This window comes from Naegleria fowleri (assembly GCF_008403515.1).
Source record: "Naegleria fowleri strain ATCC 30894 chromosome Unknown tig4, whole genome shotgun sequence".
Taxonomy (NCBI): Eukaryota; Heterolobosea; class Eutetramitea; order Acrasida; family Naegleriidae; genus Naegleria; species Naegleria fowleri.
The window spans coordinates 268739-295886 of NW_025407936.1; the positions used below are offsets into that span (position 1 = coordinate 268739).

Here is a 27148-nt window from a genome sequence, read left to right on the forward strand (position 1 = left end):
TTTTCATTTTGGAATAAAAAAATGCAATCAACCACCACAGGACGAGGATCAGGAACAACTACTACAACCACCACTCGATCGAACGTTGAGGATGGAAAGAATGATGATGGTGAGGATAAATATCCAAATGTTTCACGTACTCATCATGACAAAGAGAACCAGAGAGAATCGGATTTTATTATGAAAGAAATGATTAAATTAATTCGGAAAATGTGTTTCATGTTGGAGCTGTCTCCGATTACATCTTGCACGGCTCTTTATTATTTTCATTATTATTGTTTGAAATTTGTGGAACGGGAAGAATATGATGTTACTTTGATTGCTTGTGCGTGTGTGTTTCTAGCTTGTAAAACTGAAGAACAAGTAAGGAGAGTTCGAGATGTTATTAATTGCATGTGGAAGGTATTAAACCCAGAGAGCGAACCTTTAGAGTTATGGCATGACGAGCTCTTTAATTTAAAGGATTCTGTGATTGGATATGAAAGTGTCATGATGAGATGCTTAAAGTTTAGATTAACAGTCAATCATCCTTTCAAATATATTTTGGGTTATTGTGGTGCTTTGCAAGGATTTAATAATTTTAAAGTGGAAAATTATTTCGTACAGTTTTGTTTTCAACTGGCCCATAAGGCCTATGATACTGTCTGTTGTGTCAAATATAATTGCTATGAAATAGCTGCGTCCATGATCTTTCTCGCTGCCCAATTACTCGACATTAAGGAATTGTTACCGAATGAGGATGAATTGAGCACCGCACAACTCTGTGACGAAAATACAAAGCCTCAATGGTTTACTGTATTCAATGTAGATTATCGAACAATTTTGGAGATTACTTCACAGGTTCGAGAGGTCATTTGAAGACGTCTTGTATTTGTGCGATAAGTCCACTCCATGAGAATCTTAATTGTTGACCAACCACTTCTAATCACAGGAAAGTGAGGATTATCTCTCGAATTGCTTTTACCCTTCTTGGTATGTGAAAATGAGAAGATCAGTTTTAGGTTTTCAAGGAAAAATATGCCACCGCACAGAGCGGTCATTTCATTGATTGGTATTGTGCATCAAATAGCGTGAAGAACCAAACTGCACGTTCGACTCATAAAATCGAACGGCAATCCAAAAATATTTTACATATTTCTTGTTTTGACTAATGACTAGTGACAGATTGTTCGAAAGCCATATACAGGTTGAACCAATTGCCAATAAATGTCACAAACTCTTCTTTTATTCATACACTCACAAAAAGTGTGATCAATAATCCACAAGACTGATTTTGATCGAATCACAATCGGTTTTGGAATTTTGGTTTTCTCTTCTCCATGAAGGCCATAAAAGCCTCTGTCAAATCTTCAGACTTTAAGAATGCAGAATTCCATAATCGAACATAATCCAAACCATCATCAATGCTATGCTCTTCAGCATAATTCATGACATGTTTTGTGGCTTGAACAACGAGTGGAGAATTGGAAGCAATCGAGAGGGCCAATTTTTGAGCAGCATCGAACATTTCTTTTTGAGTGTCAAACACTTGATTGACCAATCCAAAGTGATGAGCTCTTGCAGCTCCAAAGTCATCTCCAGTGAATGCCATTTCTCTTGCAAATCCTCTTCCAACAATTCTGTGAATTCGATTCAATGTTCCCTATTCATTTTCGTTTCACACCACCACGTTCATGAATGTTTTTTAAATACATTTCACACCAGAACAAAGATTCATCGATGAATCATTTGAAATCACTCACAAATAATACTCCATCATGGAATACCTACCAAATCAGCAGTAATTCCAACACGAGTCTCCTTAATCGAAAACATACTATCCTTGGTACAATATCGAATATCACATGCAGTAATCAAATCAATAGCACCACCAATACACATTCCATTCACAGCAGCAATGACAGGTTTGTTGGTCTTTTCCAATGCTCGGAACGCTTGTTGCATTTCATAAATAATGGCAGAAAGTTTTAAATTAGAGACAGCTGGAGAGAGTTCAGTGCTAGAATCATCGGAAGGCATTAAATCACTGGTAATACTTTTTAAATCTAATCCTGCACTGAAATGTGGACATTGATCAATGGGAGTACTCTTGATCAGGATGACAAACACTTCCTTGTTTTCATCGAGTGCTCGGATGATTTTAAGAAATTCGGAAAAGAAGGCCTTGTCCATGGTATTCATTCGTTTTGGACGATTGAGAATCACCTCAGCAATGTGAGTGTTTGGATTGAAATTCACTGCAAAACGATCGGTCGAAAGATTGATTTGGTTTGTTGTTGACATTTTTTTGCGCCTGTGAGAAAAAGAATGACGGATCTGGTGATTGTACAATGAATGCTGTCACCATGATCAAGACCACAACATGCATGAAAAGAATTTCGACACACAAAAAGGCATAATTATTTCGTGAACGTTGAGACAGCTCATATTGTTGGATCAATTTAATAATTTAGAGTGAGTGTTTAGGGGAAACGAGTTTTAAACAACAGCAGCACAGCTGATTCGTGAATGTTATCATGAATTCAAATGGTTAATATGGACCTCCACCACGTCCTCGTCCACGGCCTCTGCCACCACCTCGGCCGCCACGAGGAGGTCCTCCTCGGTAACTACTTCCTCCTCTACTGCTGCCACCACGTGGTGGTCCTCCTCTACCTCGTCCACGACCTCTTGTTGGGGGTGCACTCTTTAAGCCTGGTAAGTTGGTTCTCTTTGGTAATACTTTGAGAATTCTTCCCTTAAATTCAGTTCCGTTCAATTGCAAAGCATTTTCTACTGAGCTTTTATCTTTGAATTCAATATATGCAAAACTATAAGATTTTTGAAAGATGATCATGAAACCATTCATTGGTCATTCATTGTCAATGTAAGTTGAATTTCTACATACCCTTTTGGATTTTGGTAGGCATCGGATTTGATGAGAATTTTCTCAATTTCGCCAGCTTGTTTGAAGTTGGCTTCAAGCTCCTCTGGAAGAGTCGAATAATCGACGTTTCCAACAAAAATTGATCGTGAATCTCTTTCTTCTTGATCCTCTCCGACAGTACTTAATCCCTTCTCAATTTCGAATTGCATGGCCTTGATTTTGGAATGCTCCTCGGTCAATTCAGCCATACGTCTTTTAATAGTTTCAATATCCTGTCTCGTTTCGTGATATTAATATCATCATTGATATTACATTCAAACGAATATATGAAAATAATAAAAACAACAACAACAATTCATCCAATCATCATTATCAGAATACAATTTCCGTCATCCCGATCATGTAAAATTTGACATTGAATCATCATCAATGTACACTCTTAAATCTATCATATTCTCATCATCATGAAAACCTACGTCGACCACTTCTTTACTGGCTTCCTCTTGCAAGAATTCGTCTTCTTCAGAATGAGTTGTATCTTTGGGCATTTTTTTATTTTGTTGAACCTGCTCGAGAGAGACATCAACAGTGGATTCGGAATTACAATAACAACCAAACCATTATTGCAATAATATGAAACACACATGGCAAGTCGTGCATGTGCTCAAAAGTAAGTCGATCATCCATGCAAGTTTTCCTCATCAGATTGTGGCATTTGAGAGTGCCTAAGAGTTCCATGGTCACCTCAAGAGGACCACAAGTAAACCACATTCTTTTCACTATGAAGAGCTTCATCTTTGAAGATGGCTATTGGCGAAGGAATGTTGGGCTGAAAACAACACGGAATGCAAAGACACACTTTCGGGTTGGGTATTTCCTTATAAAATTGCCACAAATCGGCATGAGAATGAACAGCAATAATGACATTAAGGGTCGGCGAGAGATGTTTAAGTGCTTTGTCAAAAAGAGCACTCTGCAGAAATTCATCAGTGGTTTGTGAGAGAGGATACAATCGTTGAATTTGTGAGCAACTTGAGAGACCACTCACACATGTGCTGCAGGGAGGATCTTGTACAATAATAGGAGAGGATGAAGAGGAGAGGGTGTGTGGAGAGTGTTGAACCAACTCACTCATGTTGCTCTTCTTCTTGGATGTTCTTTCCTTCTCTTCTTCCTCACATGGCACACAATATTGAGATTGCCACTTTTTCTTCATTCTTGGATCAATGGAGAAGACTTGCCAATTGGTGGAACAAGCAATAGTTGCACCTGTTCTCGGAACATTTCCATCCGCAATGACATAGCAAAGAACATTATGATCCGATAACAAGTGTTGTCGTTTTGTGAAACTCAAGTAATCTCGAATGTTGTAATAGGCTGAAAAACTTTCAGTTATTTCTTTTGCATTCGGAAATAGTTTTAAAGAAAGTAATTGTGAAAATTGCATGGCGACACACAATTTGTTAAAATACAGGAGTGGATCATTTGAATTAATTTTAAAGAGTGTAGTTCTCCTACCAAAAGGATCAATAGTGTTGATGTCACAAGATGAGTTCGTGTGATGATGATGATGGGTGTTCGTGGTTGTTCCATTCAATTTCACAAATTCAAAATATCGTTCCAATTCAGTTTGTTTCTTGTGTTGTGTTGATGATTTTCCCGAAGGATGCTGATGAGAAATAGTTGTTGTTGTTGTTGTTCTTTCCGAGCGAGAGTGTGTTTCGAGTCGAGGAGGGTTCGGAGTGGAGCTTTTCATGTCTTGTGGAATTTCCTCCGAGATACTCTCGCAACTCATCATTTTTATTGGGCATGCTGAACGAACTTCTTGTTTGTATATTCATCCAATATCCATATTTTCATCATATCTCGACACAATGGCTGACTACTGAATCATATAATATCACTACATATCTCCAAAAATTAAGATAAACATCATCATCAGAACATTGTTTTAGGAAACGTCGTTTCAACTCTCAGAGAACATCAAAAAAATGTTACCCCAACAACAACAAGCCTCTTCTTCTTCTCTCCAGGAAGACTTGTCAGAAGAAACAACCAAAAACATCCTCAATGATAATGTGAACATCGGAACGATTAGATCTTGTATAGCAAAGATTGAAAACAGCGAGGGTTCATCAATTCAGGAATTAGCAGAATGTTGTAGAATATTGGCCGATCTTGCAAGGGAATGTTCGTATTGTGCTGATGTTTTTGAATTTTTGACGTTAATATCATCGCTGTCGTAATAATTATATAACAACTGTATATTCTGTATAACATTGTAGTGATCAATAGAGATGCCATTAGAGAAGTTGATGGTATCCCGAGTATTTGCCGATTATTACAGAAACATTCCGAAATACTAGATGAAAGCAAATCAGTGCTCTACTTTCAATTGTGCCGATTGCTTGGAAATTTGTGTTTTGAACATTCGGTAAATGCTCTGATTATTTGTGAAGAGGAAAATCACGCAGTTCCAGTGGTGAATTTCATTTGCAAGTTTGTTGATTTTTCCCTTCAGACAAATGATTCAAATCTTGGAAAGAGTGCATGTGCATGTCTAGCCAATTTCTCCCATTCGGATGGTAAGTATATAAGTTTCTGTTTTGGGTCATTAATAATATATACGTATTTGTGAAATGATGATTTTTGTGACACCTGAAACTCAATACTATCAAACAGATGGTATTAGACGAAAGGTCGTCACTGCTGGTGGCGTCAAATCATTGGTTTCCCTTGTCTACAAATATAAAGATAATCAAGAGCCTGGAATGCTCTATCATTCTTTGAGAGCTCTCGAAAATGTTTGCGATGTTGAGGAAGCATGTGAGGCTGTGGTGAAACTTAAAATTGACTCCAAAGATGCCCTCGATGTTATCATTGATGATATTTTGGACAACCCGTCATGTGAAGGTAACATTTTGTCTGTTGCTATTAAGATTGTTGGCTTAATTGGATCGCACAGTAAGTGTTATTAACTTTGAGTCAACAACAATGCATTTTTGTTTCATCATGTTCATCTTAATATCACTAGAGGAATTTAATGACCTGACCATTGAGCACAGTAACCTTATTACAGCATTGGATAATATCATGATGAGATATATTGAAATATCTGAAATTATGGATGGAAGTGATCAGGAAGAAGAGGAATCTGTTCAAGAAATTATTACTCATGTCATTCATCTCTTGGACGTCTCCTTAGTGAAGGTCAACAACAAATGGGCAGAACTGTTGTTGAAAGAGTCTAAAAACTTTACGAGCACGTTGAAAAAATTCGTACATACCCACACTCAACTTCCTGCATTCAAGCAACGAATACAAGAGAATGTTGTGGAATTTCTTTCGAATGTGGCAGAGATAGACTGCATGCAATACTTTATGGCCACCGAGCTCGATTTAATTCAACCAATGGTCGAGTTAATCAAATCCATTTTAAAAAATTTGAAGGTCACTAGTTCCTCTAAATTGTTGAGATTTGTCGTCAAGCTGTTAGGCTTCTTAGCTCTTGAAGGTATGTATCACTTCAGCAATAGCTGTGTAAAATTGGATAACATGGTGGTCCTCTTTTTTCAGATCGTAATATTCCAATCATGATTGAAAATCACGTGGTAGAGGCCTTCGCTGACATTCTTTCTACCTTATTCAAGAATCAACTCAAGGAAGAATATCAAGAGGCAAGTCCAATAGCAGTCCAAATGAATGTTTTCATCCAAAGAAATTGTTGTATTGCATTGGGAAATATTGGAAGAACAGATGCCAGTTGCAAATACATTGTTTCTCATGGAACAACTGTTCCTCTTGTGGAAATGCTTTCTTACTTTGCCAACTCTGAAGAATCTGAGATTGATGTCAGTTTAGTGATCAATGTTCTTTTTGCATTTTCCAATTTGTGCAAGTTGAAGGACAACCAAAGTGAAATTGCCAAGAGACATCCTGACATTTTTGAAATTATTTACCTATTGGCTACAAAGGCCTCACATTTCGCTATCTCTTTCTATTCTCTAGATGCTTTGGCCAACTTGATTCACGGCAACGAAGAGAATACTACACTTGTTTTGACCAAGTATCCAGACCTTGTTTCTGGCCTTGTTGAACTCATGAAATCAAGAAAGGACAAGGTTAAGGTGTCCTTTGTTGTTTTGAAGTGTCTCTTCTGTCTCTTCAAGCAAGGCAAAATTGCACCACATGCCCTTTCACAAGACCAAGAATTCATGGTCATCCTCCAAGAAATGGAAACCTCAACAGAGGATGAAAAGATTGGTAAATTAGTGAATGAAGTGAAACAAGCTGGTTTTATTTAAAAATTAATAGACCATCCACACTATAAAGTTACCATTTGTTGATGTTGGTTAGTAGTTTTACGTTCTGTGAGTTCATTGCCAATAGAATCTATGAATGACGCTCTTATCGAACCTATTGGCAATGAGCAAGATCGAACAAATAATTGAAGCGATTTCCACTTCAAAAAAAATGAGTCTTTCCTATCTCGCCACACTCAAAGCCATTGAGCAAGACTTTGGCAACACCGAAAAACAACAACGAACAACAATCAACGATGAATACAGCAATGCCGATAATGATAGATATCTTGCTTCGTATGCGGAAAAATATAGAAACAATGAACTATTGATTGATGATGTAGAATTGGATGAAGCCGAATTCGAGGCCTATAAAAACTTGATGGAAGCCAAAGCTCTCATTGAAAAGAGAGAAAATGCACTCTCCGATGATGCATCTGCCGTTGGTGAAATGTTTCTTCGGAACACCAAGGAAATTTATGATGTAGATGCTATCAAGGCTTGTATGAACAAATTACCAATTCTTACCAAGAATCTCGATTGGATACACACTCTTCAACTCAATTCCTATACCCCACTCAAAGTAGAAAATCCCGAAGATGATATTGACAGGGAACTTCAATTTTATAACCAAGCCATCACAAGTGCAAAAGATGGTTTTAAACGATTGCATAGTTTAGGGATAAAAGTGCACAGACCTGATGACTACTTTGCAGAAATGGTTAAATCCGATGAACACATGGCTAAAATCAGAAACAAATTAGTACAATCAAGAAAGATCATTGAAGAAAGAGAAAAGAGAAGACAACGAAAAGAGCAACAAAAAATTGGAAAACAATTAAAGGCTGAAAGACTTAAGGAAAAGATTGCCAGAAAGAAGCAAGATATTGAAGCAGTAGATCATTGGCGAAGAACATACAGCGGTTCAGGAAAAGAATTTGATGTGGATGCTGCCACTGAGGAATATTCCAAGCTCCTTGAAAAGAGTGAAAAGAAGAACAAGGGAGGCAAGAATGATGCCACCAAAAGAAAGAATGCAGGAATTACGAAGAAAAGACCTGGCAAGAGGAAGAGACAAAAACAAAATTAAACAATTCACTGTTGTTGGTTTTTTCTCAATTCGTCTATTCACACACATTCTTTAGTCGCAACATTTTCAAGAATTTTCGTTGTGAAATTCTCTATCGTTGCCTTGTTTAATGAAACAATGGATTGATGAATGTCACTCTCAAGTAATAGATTTGAAGAAGCCATTCAATGGACAGACAGCCTTGTTTAGTTGGCGAGATTTTTTGACGTGACCACCAGGTGATGTCCTGCTTGAGCAATTTACAAAAAAATGCCGAATTTGAATCGAGGAGCCTACACTCCTCTCGGAAATGATGAATTTTATGGAGAGGATGATATTAGTCTTGTTACAAATCCAACGACAAGAGCTGTGAATGAAGAAGAAATTCATAATAATAATTTTGGGGGAAGCTCAACAAACACTTCGGAACGAAAATTTGTTTCATTTGCTGAGAAAGTGAGCAGAACGGAAACGAAAAAGTTAATGAAAGGAATACCAAGAGATGCATTTTCTCTTGCGAGGATCATGTTTTTATTGATGGGTTCTGGAGTTTTAGTTCCTGGAATTTGTTACCAATTGGCAGTAGATTGGTTTAATTTGATATTTCCATCACGAGGTGATTCCGATTCTTTCAATTTTATAGACTTTTTAGAATATATATTGAGCTTGGGATTCAATATTGGGCAGTTGGCAGCCATATTACTATATACTATATTTATGTGGAGAAAATCTGTACATACCCTGAAGGCACAAACTTTTACTGTTGAACAATTTATTTTCATGGGTTATGCCCTAAACTTTGTCTGTGTAATGGTGACTCTATTTATCAACATGGTACTAGTCCTGCAATATGGATTCAATAATAAGGATGATACCTATGACAAGATTTTCATGCTAGTCTGTATAGTTGTTTTGAATTGTTTGGTTGGTGTGGGAAGTGGCGTACTAAGCTCAGCTGTCATTTCTTTTGCTGCCAACTTTACTTGGAAATATACAGTCTTCTTTCTAGTTGGATTGAGTTTGGGAAATGCAGTCTTGTCAATCTTTAGGCTGTTTTCGAGGCTCATTTGGTATGACACAGCACAAGGTTTATTTAACAGTATTATTCTCTTTTTCTCTTTCAGTGCCATCATTCAGGTCATTTGTATCATTGCTTTTATTTATTTACTGAGACTTCCCATTACAAAGTATTGTAAAGAACATTACGTGAACATGCAAACACCAACTCGAGACTTGGACGAGCAAATTCGTATCAGTCGATTGGAGAAGGACATGATAATGGAGCAGAAAATGAAGGAAGAAGCGGACAATGTTTCATTCAAATCTTCAGAATCTAACGAACTTCCGACTGCCTCCACTGTTGGAGCAATTAATAATGGTGGAGAAGGTGAAGAAACTGAGGACAATACTCAAACAGAATTAACAGAAAAACCTCAAGAAACAGAGGACTCAAATATTAATGAATTGAGCATGACATGGATATCACTGATGAAGCGTCTTTGGTCTCCTGGACTTGGAATTTTCGTTACATTTTTAACCACCTTCTCTTTGGCTCCTGGTCTCATTACAGATATCAAATTTTATCACGATAGTAAGGTCTCTTGGAATCCAATTGTCACATTATCAATTTTCAATGTTTTCGATTGTATTGGACGAGCATTACCAAACTGGAAGCGAACCATTCTCTTGACACACAAACAATTATGGGTATTGATTCTATTAAGATTGGGTTTTATTCCAACAGTGATATTTTGTGTGAATCCTCTTCTCATCACCCAACCCATCTGGTATGCTATTATTTTGGCTCTCTTTGGATTGACGAATGGCTATTGTTGTTCGATTGGTATGGCAAGTGGGCCATCCATTGTTAAGGCTGTTCAACAAGAAAAGGCTGCCTACATGATGAGTTTCTTCCTTAATTTTGGATTATTTGTTGGTTCTGCGGTGGGTATTGGTGTGGGTTACTTGGTACACTTTGCTTTTTAATTTGTTAAATTTTAAAGAAAGTACCTTGTTTTGAATGCACCATGTTTATTAGTAAATGAATGCACCACGTTTTGCAACTTTCTTAACACCAAAGCTTTGAAAGTTGTTGAAAAGCATTAACTAAAAAGTAAAATAGTACTTCTTTTTTATTGCATAATTCGAAGAGTAAAGAGAGAACAAATTTTCTCGAGTTAAGAATTTTTGAGAAACATTCTCTCCCTAACTAGTTGAAATTAAAATCCTGATCGTTATGGAATTGAAGTTGTTGCTGTGGAGTGTCATCATCATCACCTGCTTGAGAAGAACCAGCTCCTTTCTGGCCATTTCTTCTGTTTTGTTCCAACATTTTACGCTTATATCTCATTCTCTTGTTACCAAACCAGTTATTCACTTGGGAGAGAGATAGACCAGTTTGTTGAGAGAGAATTCTCTTTTCATCGTCACTAGGATATGGATCTATCATTGCAAGTGAGTGATTCGACATTACAATAGTTCCAAAATAAATTGTCCAAAATATTAGATTCCACACATTAAAATTTACAATCACACGCATTTACCTACCATGAAGATGTTGGAAAAACCAAACATTCAACACATCGGTGGCACTCTTTGAAAAATTCTTCTTCTTTTTTGCCAATGTCAACACTTCACCCGAGTATCGTTTCTTCAATTCCTTCACCACATCCTCAGTCTTTTTAATCTCTGCCAATGGATAATCTCCATCATCATCTCCCAATCCATCATCTGAACCATTCGGATGTTGATCAAGTGCCAAATTTGGTGATGCATCAAATGGATCAAAAGAATCATAATTCAGAGAATTGCCAACACCACCACCACCACTGCCACTATTCACACCACCACCAACACCATTACCACCATGATTATTCACAGTACCACCACCATTACCATAATTAGGTCCAAAAAATACAGCATTACTTCCATACACATTCGGATGTTGAATTCTTTGTTTTGCACAAAATTTCACATGTTGTTTCTCAATATGAAGAGTGTGTTGCATTTGATCTATAAAATCTTCACATAAATTATACATAGTTTGTAATTCCAATTTATGTAATGCAGTGATTGCTGCAAGACCACAAATCGAATGATCAAAAGAGGAAAGAGAAGGTTGTGAATTCATGACCATACTTGGAATTTCACTTTCAACCACACTAGGATAATTTGCTTGCACTAGAAAATTATGACACAATTGATTGACGACTGAAGTTTCATCTTGTTGAATGGGAATGGCTGAAACCATCACAGAATGATCACCTCCATGATGGTTCAAAGTTGAGTTTGTTGAAGAGTTGATCAAGAGATTATTTTGTTGTTCGTTCTGAATATTATTATTGTTAATATTATTATTATTATTATTAGAATTCTCTCCACTTTCCGTTAACTTTTTTTTAATGTCCTCACTCGTGATGGTCGAGGGTTGAGAGGAAGCACTCTTGTAGTGACGATGACCATCAGCGACGTTAACGCTGTGGGTGGCTAGGAGAGATGGAAAGAGTGGGTGATGAATAACCGAAGAAGAAGAAGAAACGGTTGTTTGGGGCATGGAATGTGGAGACGTTATTTTTTTGAATGAAAAACTTATGTGTGATAGGTGACAGGTGCAGATATGGAAAGTGTGGTTGAGGCTTTGCAAAATCTAGTGTGACAGAATCTTAATAGAGTGTTTTCAATGAGGTTGCAGTTGGAAAACCACCTGATTATAATAACTGATTGTTTTACAAAAGATGTATTTTACATTTCAACCATTCTTTTCTTTGATTATTCTGTTGTGGTTTCAGCCATTCTGAGAAGAAAAAACTTCATTCGCAACTATTCTATGAAAAATCCATAACTTTTAAGTGATTCATCCCTTGTGATTACTTTTAAAAATTGAAGATCACGATCATCAAAGATCTTGAACGCCCAAAATGTTCTTTTCCAAAGAATTGTCAATAATTTATCACAAATAAACACAGCAAAATTGTAGAGCTTTTTTTACCCTTTCCACACACTCGCCCAAAATATTCAACATTACCTGGACAATGCTTTTCAAAGATCTCAAAACAACTCTCTCCAAATCCATCTATTTTGAATGCATCTCTTTCCATGTAATCGTGAAATAAATTTGAAAAACATCTTATTTCTGGGTTATAACGATCTGTATGCTCATATGGGCAACGAATGGTTGTGCCTCTTTGTATTTCGCTGGCCCATGAACGTAATAGAATTTGTTCATTTCAAATGCATCGATCAACCATTCCAGAGCCTTTGGTACCAACTTGTAATTCTTTTTCACAATCACTTTGAGACGATAGAGTAAATGGTAAGCATGCAAAGGAATTTCAAATTTCGAGAGGATATCTGGATCTGTTCTTCACATCGAAGAAGTTTCGTTCCGGAAGAAGAATCGTCGGTGAAGGGACATGGCTTTTATAGAGATGTGCTGTTTTTTGTTTTGTGAAAATTTTTGCATGCAAATTTTTCTCCGTATTTGACAAGATGAAATTATAAAAGTTTTTAATGAACACAGTACTATGGCACCACTTTGAAAGAGAATGAATGCATGAATGAAACAATATTGAGTTTGAAAACCCAGGACTGCATGTAGTGATGTGATCACTGGATGACAATTACATGCCAATATATTCTTCCTCTTCGTCTGCATCCACTTCTTTGTTTTGCTCTCTCAAACTATCAATTAGGATGGCAAGAGAATGGTCATCTCTTTCATTGACAACTCTAGGTGGAGTCTTGATTGTGACTTCGCCCTCATACTTGGCCAGCACGTCTTGAATGACCTTGATAGACTTTTCCAAGGTATCCAAACCTTTTTGTTTGTCACTTGTAGTGGTTGTCATGACATAGAGTGGAGGAGCGATGAGAGTAATCTTGATTTCAATTTCATCTTCACTGCCAACATTTTCGCCTTCCATCAAAGCTTGCTTGATAGCATCAATACCTTCATATGAATAGCAAGTTACTTGAATATCAGCTCTCAACTTGACTGGTTGTGGCTTTAAACGATTTTGAATGATTGAAATCAAATTTTCCTTTGTTTCTTCGGAAGGGAATTCAATGTCTTGGAAGACTTGGTCAGGATTTGAGATGGCCATCTTGAAGGCGTCATAGGCATGTCCAAACTTTCTGAATAATGGCCATGCGATTTTTGAATATAAAAACTCCATGTCTTGATGAGTAGTTTCGGCCAAGTGTCTCATGATAGAGTTAACAGCCTTGCTCTTATTATAATTTTCCTCACATTTTGGAATATCTTCAGCAGCAACTTTGCTCTTACTCAAATCGATATAACCCTTCTCAGGATCAACACGCAACACAACGCAAACTTCGTTTCTTCCGACACGGATTAACTGAGAAATTGAACGGATTCTCTTTCTACTCAATTCACTACTCAAGATGAGACCTTCAATATTGTTATATTCAAGCAATGTTACATAGGCACCGATATCGGTGATATGCTTGACTTTGACCATCACAAGGTCATCGACCTCTGGATGCTGTTGTTCGTAGAATCTGCAGCTAAGCTTTTTGTTTTCACTCATTTTTTTTTAAAGACACGAATTAAAAATTGAATAAATTTGATGATGAAAATATGATAGTAATGATGATGAAAAGAAGAAATGGTGATGAATGAGAATCGGAACAAAATATTTTTCTTTTTTTCAATTATCCTTTATTCCATCAACTTAACATTCAGAAAGTTTATTTTTGCAAATCAATCCTGTGATGCACCAAGACCAATTTGCTTGAATGTTTTGTGTTTGTTTCAAATGAGTTGGGTTGTCTCTGGATCCAATACGATCCGTGAATGATTTCAGGAATCAAAAAATCAAAACCCAGCACGAACTTGATTACTCTTTCAATCAAAATCGAGTTCTTGATGAAATCATGATTAGTTGGCAATGTTCAATGAACAATTTTGTTTTCCATAAAATCAAAAAAATTGCACATACAAGATGAGGAGAGGATTCTCTCGATCGAGTATTTCGAAAATTAAACATCATCAACATGCTGCCCGAGCTTCGAGAACACTCCTGTGTGCGAATACTTCTTCTTCAATAGGTTCTACCTTTTTTTCCTCCCAACAACTTTTACTTGTGCAGCAGATCAGTAAGCAATGCCCGATTGCGAGATCGTTTTTTGATCTTTCCGAAGAGGAGTTACGGAATGTGAAAGGAAAAGATAAAAAGAAAACAGGTGCAACAACAACATCTGCTGCTGCCACCTCTGAAAAGAGCTCATTGGCATCTTCTTCTTCGCTGTCATCATCCATAGGATCTGCAACCCTATCCACTACCAAATCCACCACTACCACCACTACCACCACTACCCCCAACTCCATCACCACTACATTCAACAATTCGACGACGGAGGCAGCTTCCTCTGGCGCATCCTCCAAAGCATCATCATCATCATTAGATTCTCATCCTGTCAACCCCATTACCAAAGAATCCAAAGAAGAATCATTCACCTCCTTCAAATCACCTCCCAAACCCTCCGCTCCACTCACAGGACAATGTCTCAATTACAAAATTCTTCACCAAGAGGATCCTGCATCAGAAATTGTCTATGATGGAAGAAGTGCCGAAGTTCAATGCATGATGGATATATTTTCCAAACACGAAGGTTACAATAATGTCATGCTCGTAGGAGAACACGGAGTTGGAAGAGATTCCATTGTGCATGCATTTGTTCAAACCATTGAACGAGAAAGTGCCTATGGCTCTCTTCCTTCTCGATTGAAAAATCTTAAAGTGGTGGAATTGAACGTGGAAAATCTCTATGGATGCAATTCGACCAATAATGTGAGCGTTGCATTCATGAATACATTGGAAAAACTCGGAGTGTATGATCCTTACGGATGGGAAATACCACCTCATCCATCCAAAGCGACCCTCAAGGAAAAAGCAACTTATTTATTTGGATCTCAATCCGTCACTCATTCCAAAACATTTGTAGAGAATGCATTCAATGACAGACTTAAAACATTGAGAGAATATGCATCACGTGAAAAAAGTCATGGTTCTGAGAGGAAGATTCTCTTCATTCCTGGCCTTTTCAAAATGGTCGATGATTACTCGTACAAATTCTACGACAGCATTTCCTCGGTGTTACATCCTCTCCTAGAAACTAAAAAAGTGCAATTGATTGGATGCATGACTCCATCTGAATTTGCCATGTTCAAAAACTCTCCCCTCTATCCCTTTTTCCAAATCATTGAGGTGAAAGAGACCAATTGGTCGGACACTCTGAAAATTCTTGAAAAGAGAAAAGATTCAATTGAGACTTGGCATGGAGTGATTATACCAAGTGAACTCATTGAAGAAGCAGTGAGACTCGCCGATCGATATTTACCAACCAAGAATAATCCTTCCAAGTGCATTAGCATTATCGATGAAGTGGCTGCACTTGCAGAACGAAGAGCTGGTGCAATGCCGCAAGAAATTTTGGATCTCGAAGCCAGAATTAAAATCCTAAATATTGAAATGGATAAGAACAATAACACACAAAAGCAAGATCTTGCAAAAACGGTGCAAGCACTGAAAACAGAATGGTCTACTCGCAACGAAACATGGACTGCAGAATTGAATGCCTTTTTGAAATACAAGAAAAACAAACTCGATATTCATCACCTTAAACAAGAACTCAAACAATGCATACAATTAATTGACTCATCTGAATCTTTGTATGCAAAGCGAGCTGCAGCCATTATTCAGGAAGATCTTCCTGCTCTCAAGAAAGAAATTAGCAATTTTAAAGAATCACTGAAAAAGAATGTCTATGTGAATATTACTGCCTCCTTAGAAGATTTGGCAACTGTTGTGTCAAGAATGGCTGGAATCAAACCGAGCGATATCTATTTCTCTTCCCAATCCAATGCTTCTCTCATTAACTTGGAGAGTGAAATTGAAAAGACCATTGTTGGTCAAAGTGAAGCCATTCAAACCATTGCTCAATCCATTCGAGTGGCAAGATCTGGATTAAGGGAAGAGAACAAGCCTCAAGGTGCATATTTGTTGGTAGGACGAAGTGGAACCGGAAAGACAGAGCTAGCCAAGCAGACGGCCAAAGTTCTCTATGGTAGTGAAGAGTTTATTACAGTGATTGACATGACCAAATACAATACTCAATGGTCCATTACAGGATTAATAGGAGTCACACCAGGCTACATTGGTTTTGAAACAGGTGGTGAATTAACAAATGCAGTGAAAAGAAATCCTCATCAAGTGATTGTTCTCGATGAAATTGAGAAGGCTCATCCATCCATTTGGAATGTTCTTCTTCCTATTTTCGAGGAAGCCATGTGCATGGACAATAATGGAAAACGTATTTCTTTCAAACACACTACAATTATTTTGACATCCAATGTCGGAACCAAACGACTACAGGAGGAACGAGAGGACGACAAGGACTTGACAAGACAAGAAATTATTATGGAAGAGGTGAAGCATACATTTGCTCCAGAATTTTTAAATCGTTTGGATGAAATTGTCGTGTTCAATGATTTGACAATGACTCATTTGGATACAATTTTAACATTACAACTTCGGCAATTGGAAGAACGACTCTCAAAAAAGAAACCCATTACAATTACTTTGACTCCAGAAGCAAGACAATTCCTTTTGTATCAATCATTTGACATTCAATATGGAGCTAGACCAATCAAACGTAATATTCAAACATTTATTTCGTCACCATTAGCTAAAATGATCTTTGAAGGAAAATTAGATCAGTGCTGTAATGTGTTAGTGAGTATAGAACAAAAGAAGAATCTTTCCTTCACCATTCAAGTCAATGAAGAAAAAGAGACAGAATATAGATCTAAACAAAATAAGACCGAATTGGATGAATTGATTGAACTTGAATATCATTACGACAATGCCTTAAAGAAAGTCTCCCTAAATAATACTGAAAATCAATCCTCAAATTGTCATGTTCAGTAATGGTATTCTTGGAATCTTCAAAGGTCATTTTGAAATTATTTATTTTCATCACATAAACTCATCTTTTGTAAAACAAAAAGTGAACAATGTATGTTGTTTTCATTGTTTTATTTTGGTGTGGTTACACGAAAATCAATTACAAAAAATTGAATTCAACTCAGAAATGGAGGATTTTGTACTCGTCCATCTTGTCCCATTGATCGATGATCAGGCTGTGAAAACAAGACACAGCAGCAACAATGAGCATGAATCAATGAGGGAACTTCTCGAGAAGAGCATTCTTTCCTTCACTCATCAATTTATTGATCTACAAACTCAACTCGCCTCTTCACTCATTCCCTATTTGAATCATACGGAACAAGGGATTCATTCATTGATCTCCTCCTCCAACCCTCCACAACAAATCTCTCCAATTGTTCTCAATACTTTACATGTCATATGCCGAGTCTTGATGCTAAAAGTTCGATCTGATGATTTTTGGCAATTTTTTCATCATGATGATGAGGTTCCGAACCATGATCATGACAAACATTGGTTGAAAAATCATCATTCCGACAAGAATGAAATACAAGAAGAAGAAGAACAACAAATACCTCCCATGTGCAGTGAACTTGAAATTTCAAATCGCAATATTTCATCCTCTCTCATCATTGTTGAGACTTGTTTTTTGTATTTCATTCAACAACTTTTCATTCAAGAGTCACAAACGACCACTACTGATGTTCATGATTCAACAAGACACGAAGGCAACTCGAGCAATCAGTCATCATCATGGAAGCAATTATTATTCACCGGAAAATATTTACAATTTGCCTTATTGACCTTTCTGAAGTATGAATTCTTACACAAATGTCAAACATTGGGAGAAGAGAAGGCGATTGAATTATTCAATATGAATGGGATAGAACAAGAAATTACTGAACGACTTGAGACATTATCTGACATGACAGCATCAAAGAATACGTCAAAAAAGACCTCGAAATTTCCTCTTAAAAAACAAATTCACATTTGCGAATTCATATTTAAACTTTTATTAATTTTACCAATGAGATCGAGCGATGAAGCAGAAGAATATTTCAATACCATGTTGAAATACTCGGCGACCTGTCATGCAGATTTGGCTGTGTGGTATTCCGTTTCGAAAATACTTCAGGAAAACTCTCAACAACAACAAAATCAATGTCAGCATCATCGTTCAACCAGGTCATATTCAATACTTTTTCAAACATTGAAGAAAAAGATTGAATCTTTTAATTTGAGAAATTATTTGAATTTTGTTCCGGTCAAACTATTTAACAAACAAGATGATATCAACAAAGAACTTGTATTAAGGTGGATTTGTGCATGTACTATTTTGCAAACTCTTTCCACTGAACAAGCGCATCAACAACACCATCAACGAAAGAGCTTGTGTGATTTCACAGAAATTACAAATTACTACTTTTCAAATGTCATTGGAAAAGGACACAATATTTTAATGACAGAAAATTCATTTCAATCACACGATTTTCATTTCTTATGGAATGGAATATTGGATGCTTTACATAGTCATCAGATTACACAGACAAGCATTCGAGGTAGCAAATATGCACTAATAGACAGGTCTCAATTTTTTTCAAACATTGACAAATATATTCTTAATAATGACAAGATGTCAAGTTGCGAGAACTTTAGAACTTATCTTTCAATTTTGATGAAACTCTATTTTACTGTTTCCTCATTTTCTACGTTTCAAAACTTGAACAGAAAGCTCTTAAGGTTACTTTATTTGGTAAATGCAACGACTGATATGATAAAAATATTAACCATCACTGAATGCGAACAGAATAGAGCAACAGAAGAAAATAGTGCATTTTTCAATGTTCGCCATTCCATGATATTCCAACTATTGATCAACAGCACAAGTATTAACAAGTTAATTGTCAATTCTATTGAACAAGCTCAGCTGTATGAAATCAATCACAAACCATGTGTTCAAAAGTTCAACCCTGTGAATGACAAAATGATTGCAAATTCTCGTCAATTATTCACACATGTGTTGAAAAATTTTGTGACAAATGTTGATTGTGTATTTCCAACGAGTTTGAGAGAGTTATTCGCAACTATGGCATGTGTGAGGCTAGATTTTAATTAAACAATTACTCCACAAGGTATGGCTACAATAATTTACGAGCATGGCTTCACATTGTTTTACGTTTTTGAAAGGTATCGAAACAAATGTTCAAAGAAGAGCTACAAGTATTTGGCTGCATTAGTTGATTACTGCTTTGATTATATGAAACATGACGATATGAGCTTTATTGACCAGTCTGAGGATCACAATAGTAACGAATTATTTACAAGAGTTATTCCTTCATTTTCAGAGTTTGTGAGAAAATTGTGTTGGTTGGATTCCATTTTTGTAAAAACTCATGCCAAGCACTGTTATGATAGGGAAATTATGTTTTCAGACATTATGAGAAGAATAATGATAGAAGGTAGACAATATTTCGATGTTGAAATTATCACCGTAAGATAAATGGTCCTCAAAGCTATTAGGTAAAAAAGACAAGCTCCCATGCCGGGAATCGAACCCGGACCTCCTGGGTGAAAGCCAGGTATCCTAACCATTGGACTACACGGGATATATGACAACCAATTGAGAAGTAATTTATTTTTCAAATTGATGTTTTCTTTTCGAATCCCTTTCAGATTTCTTGGGGCTTTTGACTCTTGCATTCAAAAAAATCTAATTAGTTTATTGTTAGCACCATTGGTGCTGGTAAAACTATTAAACGCACGTTCATGCGGTTGACTTTGGCTTGAATTGTCTTGAAATTGGTTTCAATTCTGTCGAGCATATAAATCTTGTTGAGGTTAGTCTATTCAATTCATTGATGTCATTAAGCTTGTATTCAACAATTAGGTATGAGTAGGTATCTTTTACCTTTTTCTTAATACTGAGTCTCTCTTTTTCGAATTTGATGGTTGTGTTCTTGCATAGTGTTTTAATAGCTTTGGTAATTGCGAGTTCACTTGTTGATTCAGGGAGTATACAATTTGCTATATGTGTTTCTTGCTTTCTTTTGATAATTTCAAATCCTTGTTCAATCAATTCAGTGTTGGGATTCTTGGAATCAAAGTTAATTTTAATTTTGTACAAAGTTTCTTGTGGATTGAATGTTAGGCACATTTGTTCAATTCTACATTTCTTTTGATTGAGTACTTGATGAGAGTTTGGATGTTCGAAATTGATTTTTCTTTGGCTATTAATGTTGTTGGAGATGATGTAAAAATCATTGGTGAAGCGAAATATTTTGTTTGTGTTTTTTCTGTCATGACACGGCAGATGAATGAAGTTTCTTTAGTACATTTGTCTTGCATTCAAAAAAATGTTTGTCTCTCGACCAAAAAGTAGCGTGTCTTCTGGCACCCGAGAAACTCAAGAACATTCCACCATCGAACAAACCACAAAAACTCTCAAGGAACTCTCGAAAATTGAGAAAATTCTGACTCTCCACAGTGATGAAGCCATTGTCATTCAATTTTCAATTTACTTGGAGGGAGAGACCTTTCAACAAAGATTTCATTCTGTTCGGGAACGAATGAATCTCTTTTATTCGGACATGGACGATAACAAATCCAATTCACTGCATGATGTTTTTACAAAATACAATTCGAATTATTCGTTTTATGAATATGAAGGAGAAATTATTGATTTATTGAAAAAGAGATTTGGAATTGCCTATCGTAACGAAAATCATACACAGAAAATTATCAAATTGAACAAATTTATTAAAAAGCACATGCACAGATTATCTGGAAAGGAATTGAGAAGATCACTTGCTAAAATTGATGAAAATATGGTTATTGAAAAAGATGGTTCGAAAAATCAGAAACGCTTTGAAGTGACTTTTTCGAGTTGCAAGATTATTTTGGACGCTGTCGATGAATGCCTCTTTAATATTTTACAATTGAGTCAAACTTTAAAATATATTCAATGTGTGTTATTGGAGATTACACAAGAAATTTATCAAAAATTGAACATGGCATTTAGAACTTCTGTCATGCCATGGATGATTTTCTTGGCAATCACGGCTAGGTTGTACTGCCTTACAATGGAAAATATTAACTTGATTAATCATGTGTATAATGAGATGAGTGCATGGAGTCAGTGCCTTCCAACGAGAGAACAAATAGCCGCCTATCTGATGAAAGAGGTGAGCATGATATTTGTCAATGCTAGCAATCGAATTCACGATTTTGCATCACCGTTTCCAAAGAGCATTGAGGAATACACCTCCACTGACGAAAACAGATACCAAGATTTAAAGCAATATCTTTTGGGAGAATGCATGTCACAAGAAAATCAACAACTAATTCTCACCACTCTTGCAGAAGACAAGGTAAAGGAAAAACTAAATTCAGTCTCCCAAATATCGTCACCTCCAACATCGCACCATGCTCCACCTCATAAACAGAAGAAAAAGAAAAAGTAAAAACCTCATTTGAGTCTGACTACATTCTTCTCTTGCTACACACAACCACGCGAGAAAAGGCTTTTTTTTGAAAGCTTCTCTGTTCTCGTGCATATGTTGTCACACCAAACAATTCATTTACAGAATACTTTTGGATTTATTAAATAATATGGAAGGATACTAGAGTCCCGAAGTGACCGTTAGCGCTACACCAATGATATGGCCCCTCGTTTAACCACATTAACTTATTTAAGGCATCCGCAAATAGACTGTTTTTTTTTCTTGTAAGGCCGAGAGTAATTTAGAAGAGACCACCGAATGCATCACCGTCGTCCTCAGATTCGGATTCCTTCTTCTCTTCAACAACAGGAGCAACAGTGGTTGCAGTTGAAGAAGCTGGCACAGCTGAAGCGAACTTGCTTGGATCAGCAAGGAATTCCTTGACCTTTTCAGCTTGCTTGAATGAGAAATCGGTACCAGCAGCAATGGCCAACAAGTTCTTGAAAACATTGGCAACAGAGTGAGGAATAGAAGCTTCGTTTGGAATGTCCAAAGCCAACCCAATAGAAGCAACATTGTTAGCAGCGTCTCTGACCTTCTCTTCCAAAACAGCATCAGTCAAACTGAGCACAGATGGTGAGTAAATAGCACCATTGTCATAAATGTTAACCATGACCAAACCATACTCGAAAGGCTTAATGTTCATCATTTGCAACAAAGCAGCCTCAGAGTTTCCGACCTTGTCACCAGGCTTCAAGAGAACGTGTTCCTTGATAATTTCGACGGTACCCTTGGTAATCTTCGTGTTAATGTTCAAAGCTTGGAAGAATGAAGTCTTGGTTGGTTCCAAACCAGTGTTAACAGCTGGAATAACAACAGTGACTGGTGAGATGGCTCCTTGTTTGGCTGGGGCACCGACCTTGTAGGACATAATAATGTCCTTGATTTCATTCAAATCACCATTGGTGAAGACCAAACCAACGTTACCCTTGAGGAGTGGTGGAATCTTCTCGAGATCCTGAAGCTTGCTAGCCAAAGACTTGTACTTTCCTTCAGAATCAGCGTTCAAAACCTTGATGGCCTTCTTCATGAGGGTGTTCTTACCCATGAGCAATTCACCCTTTCCTCTCAAACCGGTTCTGATATCAGCCATTTGTCTTGATCTAACATTGTTTGCTTCGACAAAGATGATCTTTGAGTACTTGTCGAGCATATTAATGAAGGTTTCAATATATTGTTCCTTCAACTTTGTCTTTTCATCCTTCGACAATTGTTTTCTTGCTTTTCCTGCCATGATGGTGTATGGGTGTGGAGAGTCTCTAGTTTTTTTTTCGAAAAAGAAAAAATCCTAGTCAACCGAATTTTATCGTTTACAACGAATCGGTTCAAAAATTTTATTCATCCATCAAATTGAAGATAAAACTTTCAAGGTCAAGGTTGAAGGAAAGGTTCGTGATACACTCCACATATTCGAAGGTCAAGCTCGGTTTTGGAACAGAGACGTTTCTCTTTTCAGCAATGATCCTTTTTTTTTTACTGTGTTTGGAACTCTCTGAAGGGAGTGCAGCGGGACCAAGTCAGTCGGTTTGGAACAGAAAAACCGAGTTGTGATAAAAATAGTGTGGAACACAACGAAAAGCAATTTTTTACTGTGTTCCTGCAAACACTCTCTCAAAATAACAAACCGAAAAAAATGGATCCACAGCCAATTACACCACCCGCTACAAAGAAGAGAAAGGTAACAGAAGCGGACAAGATCATGGAATCAATAGAGAATGATCAACAAGCAGATTCAAGCGTTACAAACAATAAGAATGCTCGTACCATAAAAGAATACAAGAAGAAGTATGAACTGTATGAGATGTATTGCGAAAAACACACTTTGGATACGAAAGATGTTAGAAGTATGATAGCGTTTTTCAAATTTCTAGCCGAAAGTAACGATTACACTGGTAAAAAGCTGTGGAAAGTACATTCTGCCATCAGTCATTGTTATCAAGAAACCACTGGATACAAATTGAAGAAGGCACAATATTACCCACAATTAAAGCAGACCATAGAGTCATACAGTTCTGGCTCGTATGCTGACAAAGAAGAGCGTGCTGATGTATTACCAGATGAAAATGTTGCTCTACTTTTCCTCAATGCGAAAACAGATACCATCAAACAGAAGCAAAATCTAGCACAATTCTCATTCCTGTGTTACCTTTCTCTTCTTTGTAGCGGGTGGTGTAATTGGCTGTGGATCCATTTTTTTCGGTTTGTTATTTTGAGAGAGTGTTTGCAGGAACACAGTAAAAAATTGCTTCTATCACCTCGAAACTTCAGCGAAACAGTTCCAAACCCTCGCCAGCTCGGGTTCGGAAGGGTTCCACTTCAGTTCCTCGGTGCAGAATAACTATCCCATCTCCAGCTTGCGCTTCGTATACAATGGTGCTTGCAAAGAACAACTTTTTCGTTCAACATGAGATTCAGAGTTTGAAAGTAAGTTTAAGAGGTCTCAAAGTCGATGGCCAACATGACCTCTCAAGAGATACCATCGGTCAAGTGTTATTGTTCACATCAAAAAAAATTCAGGGATGGGTTTATTCGATGATAAACGTTGTTCGATGGTTTTATGTACATTATTTACAAGCCGAACTAAGATACGTAGTGACTTCCTAGCAGGCACCACGGAAGTAAAGGTGTTTAAACTGCTCACGATAACAGCAGCAACCCCTGGAATTCGAACGCTGGACCAGTTGGCTGCCACAGTTCCAGTTCACATCAAAAAAATGTGTTCCAAGTATTTCAATGACGAGACGGAGGAGGAGTGGAAAGAATTCTTCATGCCTGGAAGAATATGTTTGGTTGGAGAGCATAGTGATTGGGCTGCTATTTCCGAGTATAACAAGTCTTTCTCTCGAGAGCAGAATGCTTTCAATGATCACGCAGATACTGATCTCTCATCAACTTCGTTTTATGGACTCGCTTTAATTTGTCCTACGGATCAGGGAATTCATATTCGTGTGAGAGAGGAATTTATTTCCACCACTCCATGGAGTGATGATCTATTATCATTGAAAACCAACGTAGAGTTGAAAAAGGATCCGACCTCCAATGTTACCAATGATGATGACTCAAGTACCGAGTTTCCTTTTCATCTACTACGGAAATTAAATTTTACATTTGAAACAGAGAATACAACTCCTCTTGTAAAATCAAACCGATTGATTTTTAAATTAAGCGATTTATTTGAATTATCATTGAGTGAATTATTGAAGCAAGATTATTTCTTTGAACATGTGTCCGATGTAAAATATTATTCTTACATGATTGGAGTATTGAAAGGGATATTTTCAGATATTCAAGTTGTGGAGAGAATTGCAAACTCCAAAAAGAGTTTATTTTGTCACAATTATAGAACTACATTACCAATGGGAAAGGGAGTGAGTTCGAGTGCTGCTATTTGTGTTTTAATTGCTCGAATTTTCAATCATTGTTATAATCTAAATTGGAGTATTGAGAAGGAAATTGAAATTGCATTCTTGGGAGAGAGATCGATTGGAAGTGAATGTGGAAAGCTCGACCATGCTTGTGCTTATGGTGACGTGGCTCGATGTCTCTCCGTACGATTTAATTTAGATTCAACCATGAATATTGAGAAAATGATTCCACGAGAAACGAATCAGCCCATGTCTGGTAATCTTCACGTATCCATGTCGGAGGATGTGCCTTCATTTACCACCCAGACAAAAATTTCATGCGATGATGACAAGAACATGTCATACCACGACAACCAATCAAATGGAAAAATTTACATGCTTCTCATCGATCTCAATGCCTCTAAAGACACTGTGAAAATTTTAAAAGATCTCAATCGAGCATTTTCCCTTAATGAATATGCCTTGGACACAACACTTGTCAACAATGCGAGAAAGTATCTTCTCCAAGAAAATGTGAGAATATGTAGTGAAGCTCTTTCATATGTGGAGCAACATAATGCACAAGGTCTGGGAAAGCTGTTTAACACAGCCCAAGATTTATTTGACCGCCATTTGGCACCACTTTGCCCTAGTGAGCTTACTGCTCCAGTTCTTCACTCAGTGTTGTCCGATGAAACAGTGCAAGAATTAGCCTATGGCGGAAAAGGAGTGGGAAGTGGTGGTGATGGCTCGTGTTTAGTGTGTTGCAAAGGTCGTAGGGAGCGAGACATGTTACGTGAATATTTAGAAAACAGTAAGGGAATGACCTGTCTGGATTTGACACTGTGAAATCTTTACTGTGATAAAAAGTATCACTGTATGTGATCGAGTGTCCACTGATGATTGTGTTTTCATGCTTCATTGCTCTATTTCAAATCATTGAATGTGCAATGAAAAGATTTACGCGTCCATGAAAATGGGAGGCTATTGACATCTGCCACATCCTCCAGGTGGACATGAAAAAGGTGTTGATTGAGCAAAACTATCTTCTGATCCACCTTTCATATAGGCAAGATCTCTTTTTTGCAATTTGTCAGGATCGACATTTCTTACATCGACCCACTCGCCATCAATTTTTACATATTTTACAATACCATCATGGGGTTGTTGAGGAGTGGATGCTTGTTTGGATGTTGGTGTTTTTGGTGTAATCATTGTTAAAAATTGGAGAGCTTGCTCTGCTTTTTTAATCCAATCGGATGATGATGAAACTTGAGTGGCATCTTTAAATTCCTTTCTAATTTGTTGTAATATTTGTTTTCGTTTTGCTTGGTTCGGAATGAACGATGCTTTTTTAATTAATTTCCGATACCATTCCATGGCTACCATTGCATTTTCATCATGATGTAATGTAGAACATGTCGAGTAATTACCATAATAAGTGCTTGTCGTGGAATTCACTCCGAATTTACGGAATGCAGAGAGAAGATGATGTGGTAGTTTTGAAATTGTAGACATTATCATCACGTGGGAGAATGTTAGGGATGATGATGATCGAGTCCATTTGGATGAAAGCATTTTTTTTAAAGTTCCGAAACATAAATGGAGACAAGAATGTAAAGATGAAATGTCAGACCTCATTTGTCCTCAATTAGAATTTGTGATAAGCATTCCACAACAACACATGGATATTCCAATAGACAAGATCACAACTCTAGATTTGAATTGTTGGGTGAAGAATTGTCGAGACTTTTCATGGACATTGAAGGTTTTGAATTAATGAGATTGTATACAAAAAGTGAATTTAACATTGAAAATGTGGTTTTCATTACACAACTCTTTTGTGACATGAAAGAAATCAGAGACGAGAGAGTGGTGCTACTCATTCGAATTCTTTGATCAAACCCACTCTCAAACAAAATCTCTCTCGTCAAGTGTAAGACTCCTTGTACCGAACATTGTGTCATGATAGTTACAATCTCTATGTGAGTGATCATATGCAAAACTTTCGGTGTGAATTTTTCAATCCAAAGCGATTTTTCATAAATGGCGTCAACAAGGATCATGTTAAGATGTCTATGTCCAATCGGATGATTTTAC

General features: G+C 37.0%; 16 protein-coding genes across 16 annotated transcripts; 8 read left to right on the plus strand and 8 right to left on the minus strand.

Moving 5' to 3' along the window:
- Positions 1-21: 21 nt before the first annotated feature.
- Positions 22-858, plus strand: FDP41_007675 (uncharacterized protein; the record flags this gene model as incomplete). The annotated part of the gene is made up of 1 exon (XM_044711445.1): positions 22-858. One exon carries the CDS (start codon positions 22-24, stop codon positions 856-858), a length of 837 nt encoding a protein of 278 aa, XP_044568473.1.
- Positions 859-1282: 424 nt separating this feature from the next.
- Positions 1283-2283, minus strand: FDP41_007676 (uncharacterized protein; the record flags this gene model as incomplete). The annotated part of the gene is made up of 2 exons (XM_044711446.1): positions 1283-1642; positions 1771-2283. The coding sequence occupies 2 exons, from the start codon at positions 2281-2283 to the stop codon at positions 1283-1285; spliced, it is 873 nt and encodes a 290-aa protein (XP_044568474.1).
- A 247-nt stretch (positions 2284-2530) lies between these two features.
- FDP41_007677 (uncharacterized protein) lies at positions 2531-3414 on the minus strand (the record flags this gene model as incomplete). Its single annotated transcript, XM_044711447.1, has 3 exons — positions 2531-2810; positions 2888-3138; positions 3343-3414. The coding sequence occupies 3 exons, from the start codon at positions 3412-3414 to the stop codon at positions 2531-2533; spliced, it is 603 nt and encodes a 200-aa protein (XP_044568475.1).
- Positions 3415-3611: 197 nt separating this feature from the next.
- On the minus strand, positions 3612-4664 carry FDP41_007678 (uncharacterized protein; the record flags this gene model as incomplete). The annotated part of the gene is made up of 1 exon (XM_044711448.1): positions 3612-4664. The coding sequence occupies one exon, from the start codon at positions 4662-4664 to the stop codon at positions 3612-3614; it is 1053 nt and encodes a 350-aa protein (XP_044568476.1).
- Positions 4665-4857: 193 nt separating this feature from the next.
- On the plus strand, positions 4858-7170 carry FDP41_007679 (uncharacterized protein; the record flags this gene model as incomplete). The annotated part of the gene is made up of 5 exons (XM_044711449.1): positions 4858-5056; positions 5152-5451; positions 5549-5830; positions 5901-6380; positions 6443-7170. The coding sequence occupies 5 exons, from the start codon at positions 4858-4860 to the stop codon at positions 7168-7170; spliced, it is 1989 nt and encodes a 662-aa protein (XP_044568477.1).
- Positions 7171-7339: 169 nt separating this feature from the next.
- FDP41_007680 (uncharacterized protein) lies at positions 7340-8257 on the plus strand (the record flags this gene model as incomplete). Its single annotated transcript, XM_044711451.1, has 1 exon — positions 7340-8257. One exon carries the CDS (start codon positions 7340-7342, stop codon positions 8255-8257), a length of 918 nt encoding a protein of 305 aa, XP_044568478.1.
- Positions 8258-8506: 249 nt separating this feature from the next.
- Positions 8507-10222, plus strand: FDP41_007681 (uncharacterized protein; the record flags this gene model as incomplete). Its single annotated transcript, XM_044711452.1, has 1 exon — positions 8507-10222. The coding sequence occupies one exon, from the start codon at positions 8507-8509 to the stop codon at positions 10220-10222; it is 1716 nt and encodes a 571-aa protein (XP_044568479.1).
- Positions 10223-10445: 223 nt separating this feature from the next.
- On the minus strand, positions 10446-11789 carry FDP41_007682 (uncharacterized protein; the record flags this gene model as incomplete). Its single annotated transcript, XM_044711453.1, has 2 exons — positions 10446-10678; positions 10784-11789. The coding sequence occupies 2 exons, from the start codon at positions 11787-11789 to the stop codon at positions 10446-10448; spliced, it is 1239 nt and encodes a 412-aa protein (XP_044568480.1).
- Positions 11790-12855: 1066 nt separating this feature from the next.
- Positions 12856-13785, minus strand: FDP41_007683 (uncharacterized protein; the record flags this gene model as incomplete). Its single annotated transcript, XM_044711454.1, has 1 exon — positions 12856-13785. The coding sequence occupies one exon, from the start codon at positions 13783-13785 to the stop codon at positions 12856-12858; it is 930 nt and encodes a 309-aa protein (XP_044568481.1).
- A 414-nt stretch (positions 13786-14199) lies between these two features.
- Positions 14200-17187, plus strand: FDP41_007684 (uncharacterized protein; the record flags this gene model as incomplete). Its single annotated transcript, XM_044711455.1, has 1 exon — positions 14200-17187. One exon carries the CDS (start codon positions 14200-14202, stop codon positions 17185-17187), a length of 2988 nt encoding a protein of 995 aa, XP_044568482.1.
- A 163-nt stretch (positions 17188-17350) lies between these two features.
- Positions 17351-19321, plus strand: FDP41_007685 (uncharacterized protein; the record flags this gene model as incomplete). The annotated part of the gene is made up of 1 exon (XM_044711456.1): positions 17351-19321. One exon carries the CDS (start codon positions 17351-17353, stop codon positions 19319-19321), a length of 1971 nt encoding a protein of 656 aa, XP_044568483.1.
- Positions 19322-19969: 648 nt separating this feature from the next.
- Positions 19970-20359, minus strand: FDP41_007686 (uncharacterized protein; the record flags this gene model as incomplete). Its single annotated transcript, XM_044711457.1, has 1 exon — positions 19970-20359. One exon carries the CDS (start codon positions 20357-20359, stop codon positions 19970-19972), a length of 390 nt encoding a protein of 129 aa, XP_044568484.1.
- A 199-nt stretch (positions 20360-20558) lies between these two features.
- Positions 20559-21665, plus strand: FDP41_007687 (uncharacterized protein; the record flags this gene model as incomplete). The annotated part of the gene is made up of 1 exon (XM_044711458.1): positions 20559-21665. One exon carries the CDS (start codon positions 20559-20561, stop codon positions 21663-21665), a length of 1107 nt encoding a protein of 368 aa, XP_044568485.1.
- Positions 21666-21945: 280 nt separating this feature from the next.
- FDP41_007688 (uncharacterized protein) lies at positions 21946-22938 on the minus strand (the record flags this gene model as incomplete). The annotated part of the gene is made up of 1 exon (XM_044711459.1): positions 21946-22938. One exon carries the CDS (start codon positions 22936-22938, stop codon positions 21946-21948), a length of 993 nt encoding a protein of 330 aa, XP_044568486.1.
- A 399-nt stretch (positions 22939-23337) lies between these two features.
- On the plus strand, positions 23338-25897 carry FDP41_007689 (uncharacterized protein; the record flags this gene model as incomplete). Its single annotated transcript, XM_044711460.1, has 2 exons — positions 23338-23875; positions 24354-25897. 2 exons carry the CDS (start codon positions 23338-23340, stop codon positions 25895-25897), a joined length of 2082 nt encoding a protein of 693 aa, XP_044568487.1.
- Positions 25898-26032: 135 nt separating this feature from the next.
- Positions 26033-26626, minus strand: FDP41_007690 (uncharacterized protein; the record flags this gene model as incomplete). Its single annotated transcript, XM_044711462.1, has 1 exon — positions 26033-26626. One exon carries the CDS (start codon positions 26624-26626, stop codon positions 26033-26035), a length of 594 nt encoding a protein of 197 aa, XP_044568488.1.
- Positions 26627-27148: the final 522 nt, after the last annotated feature.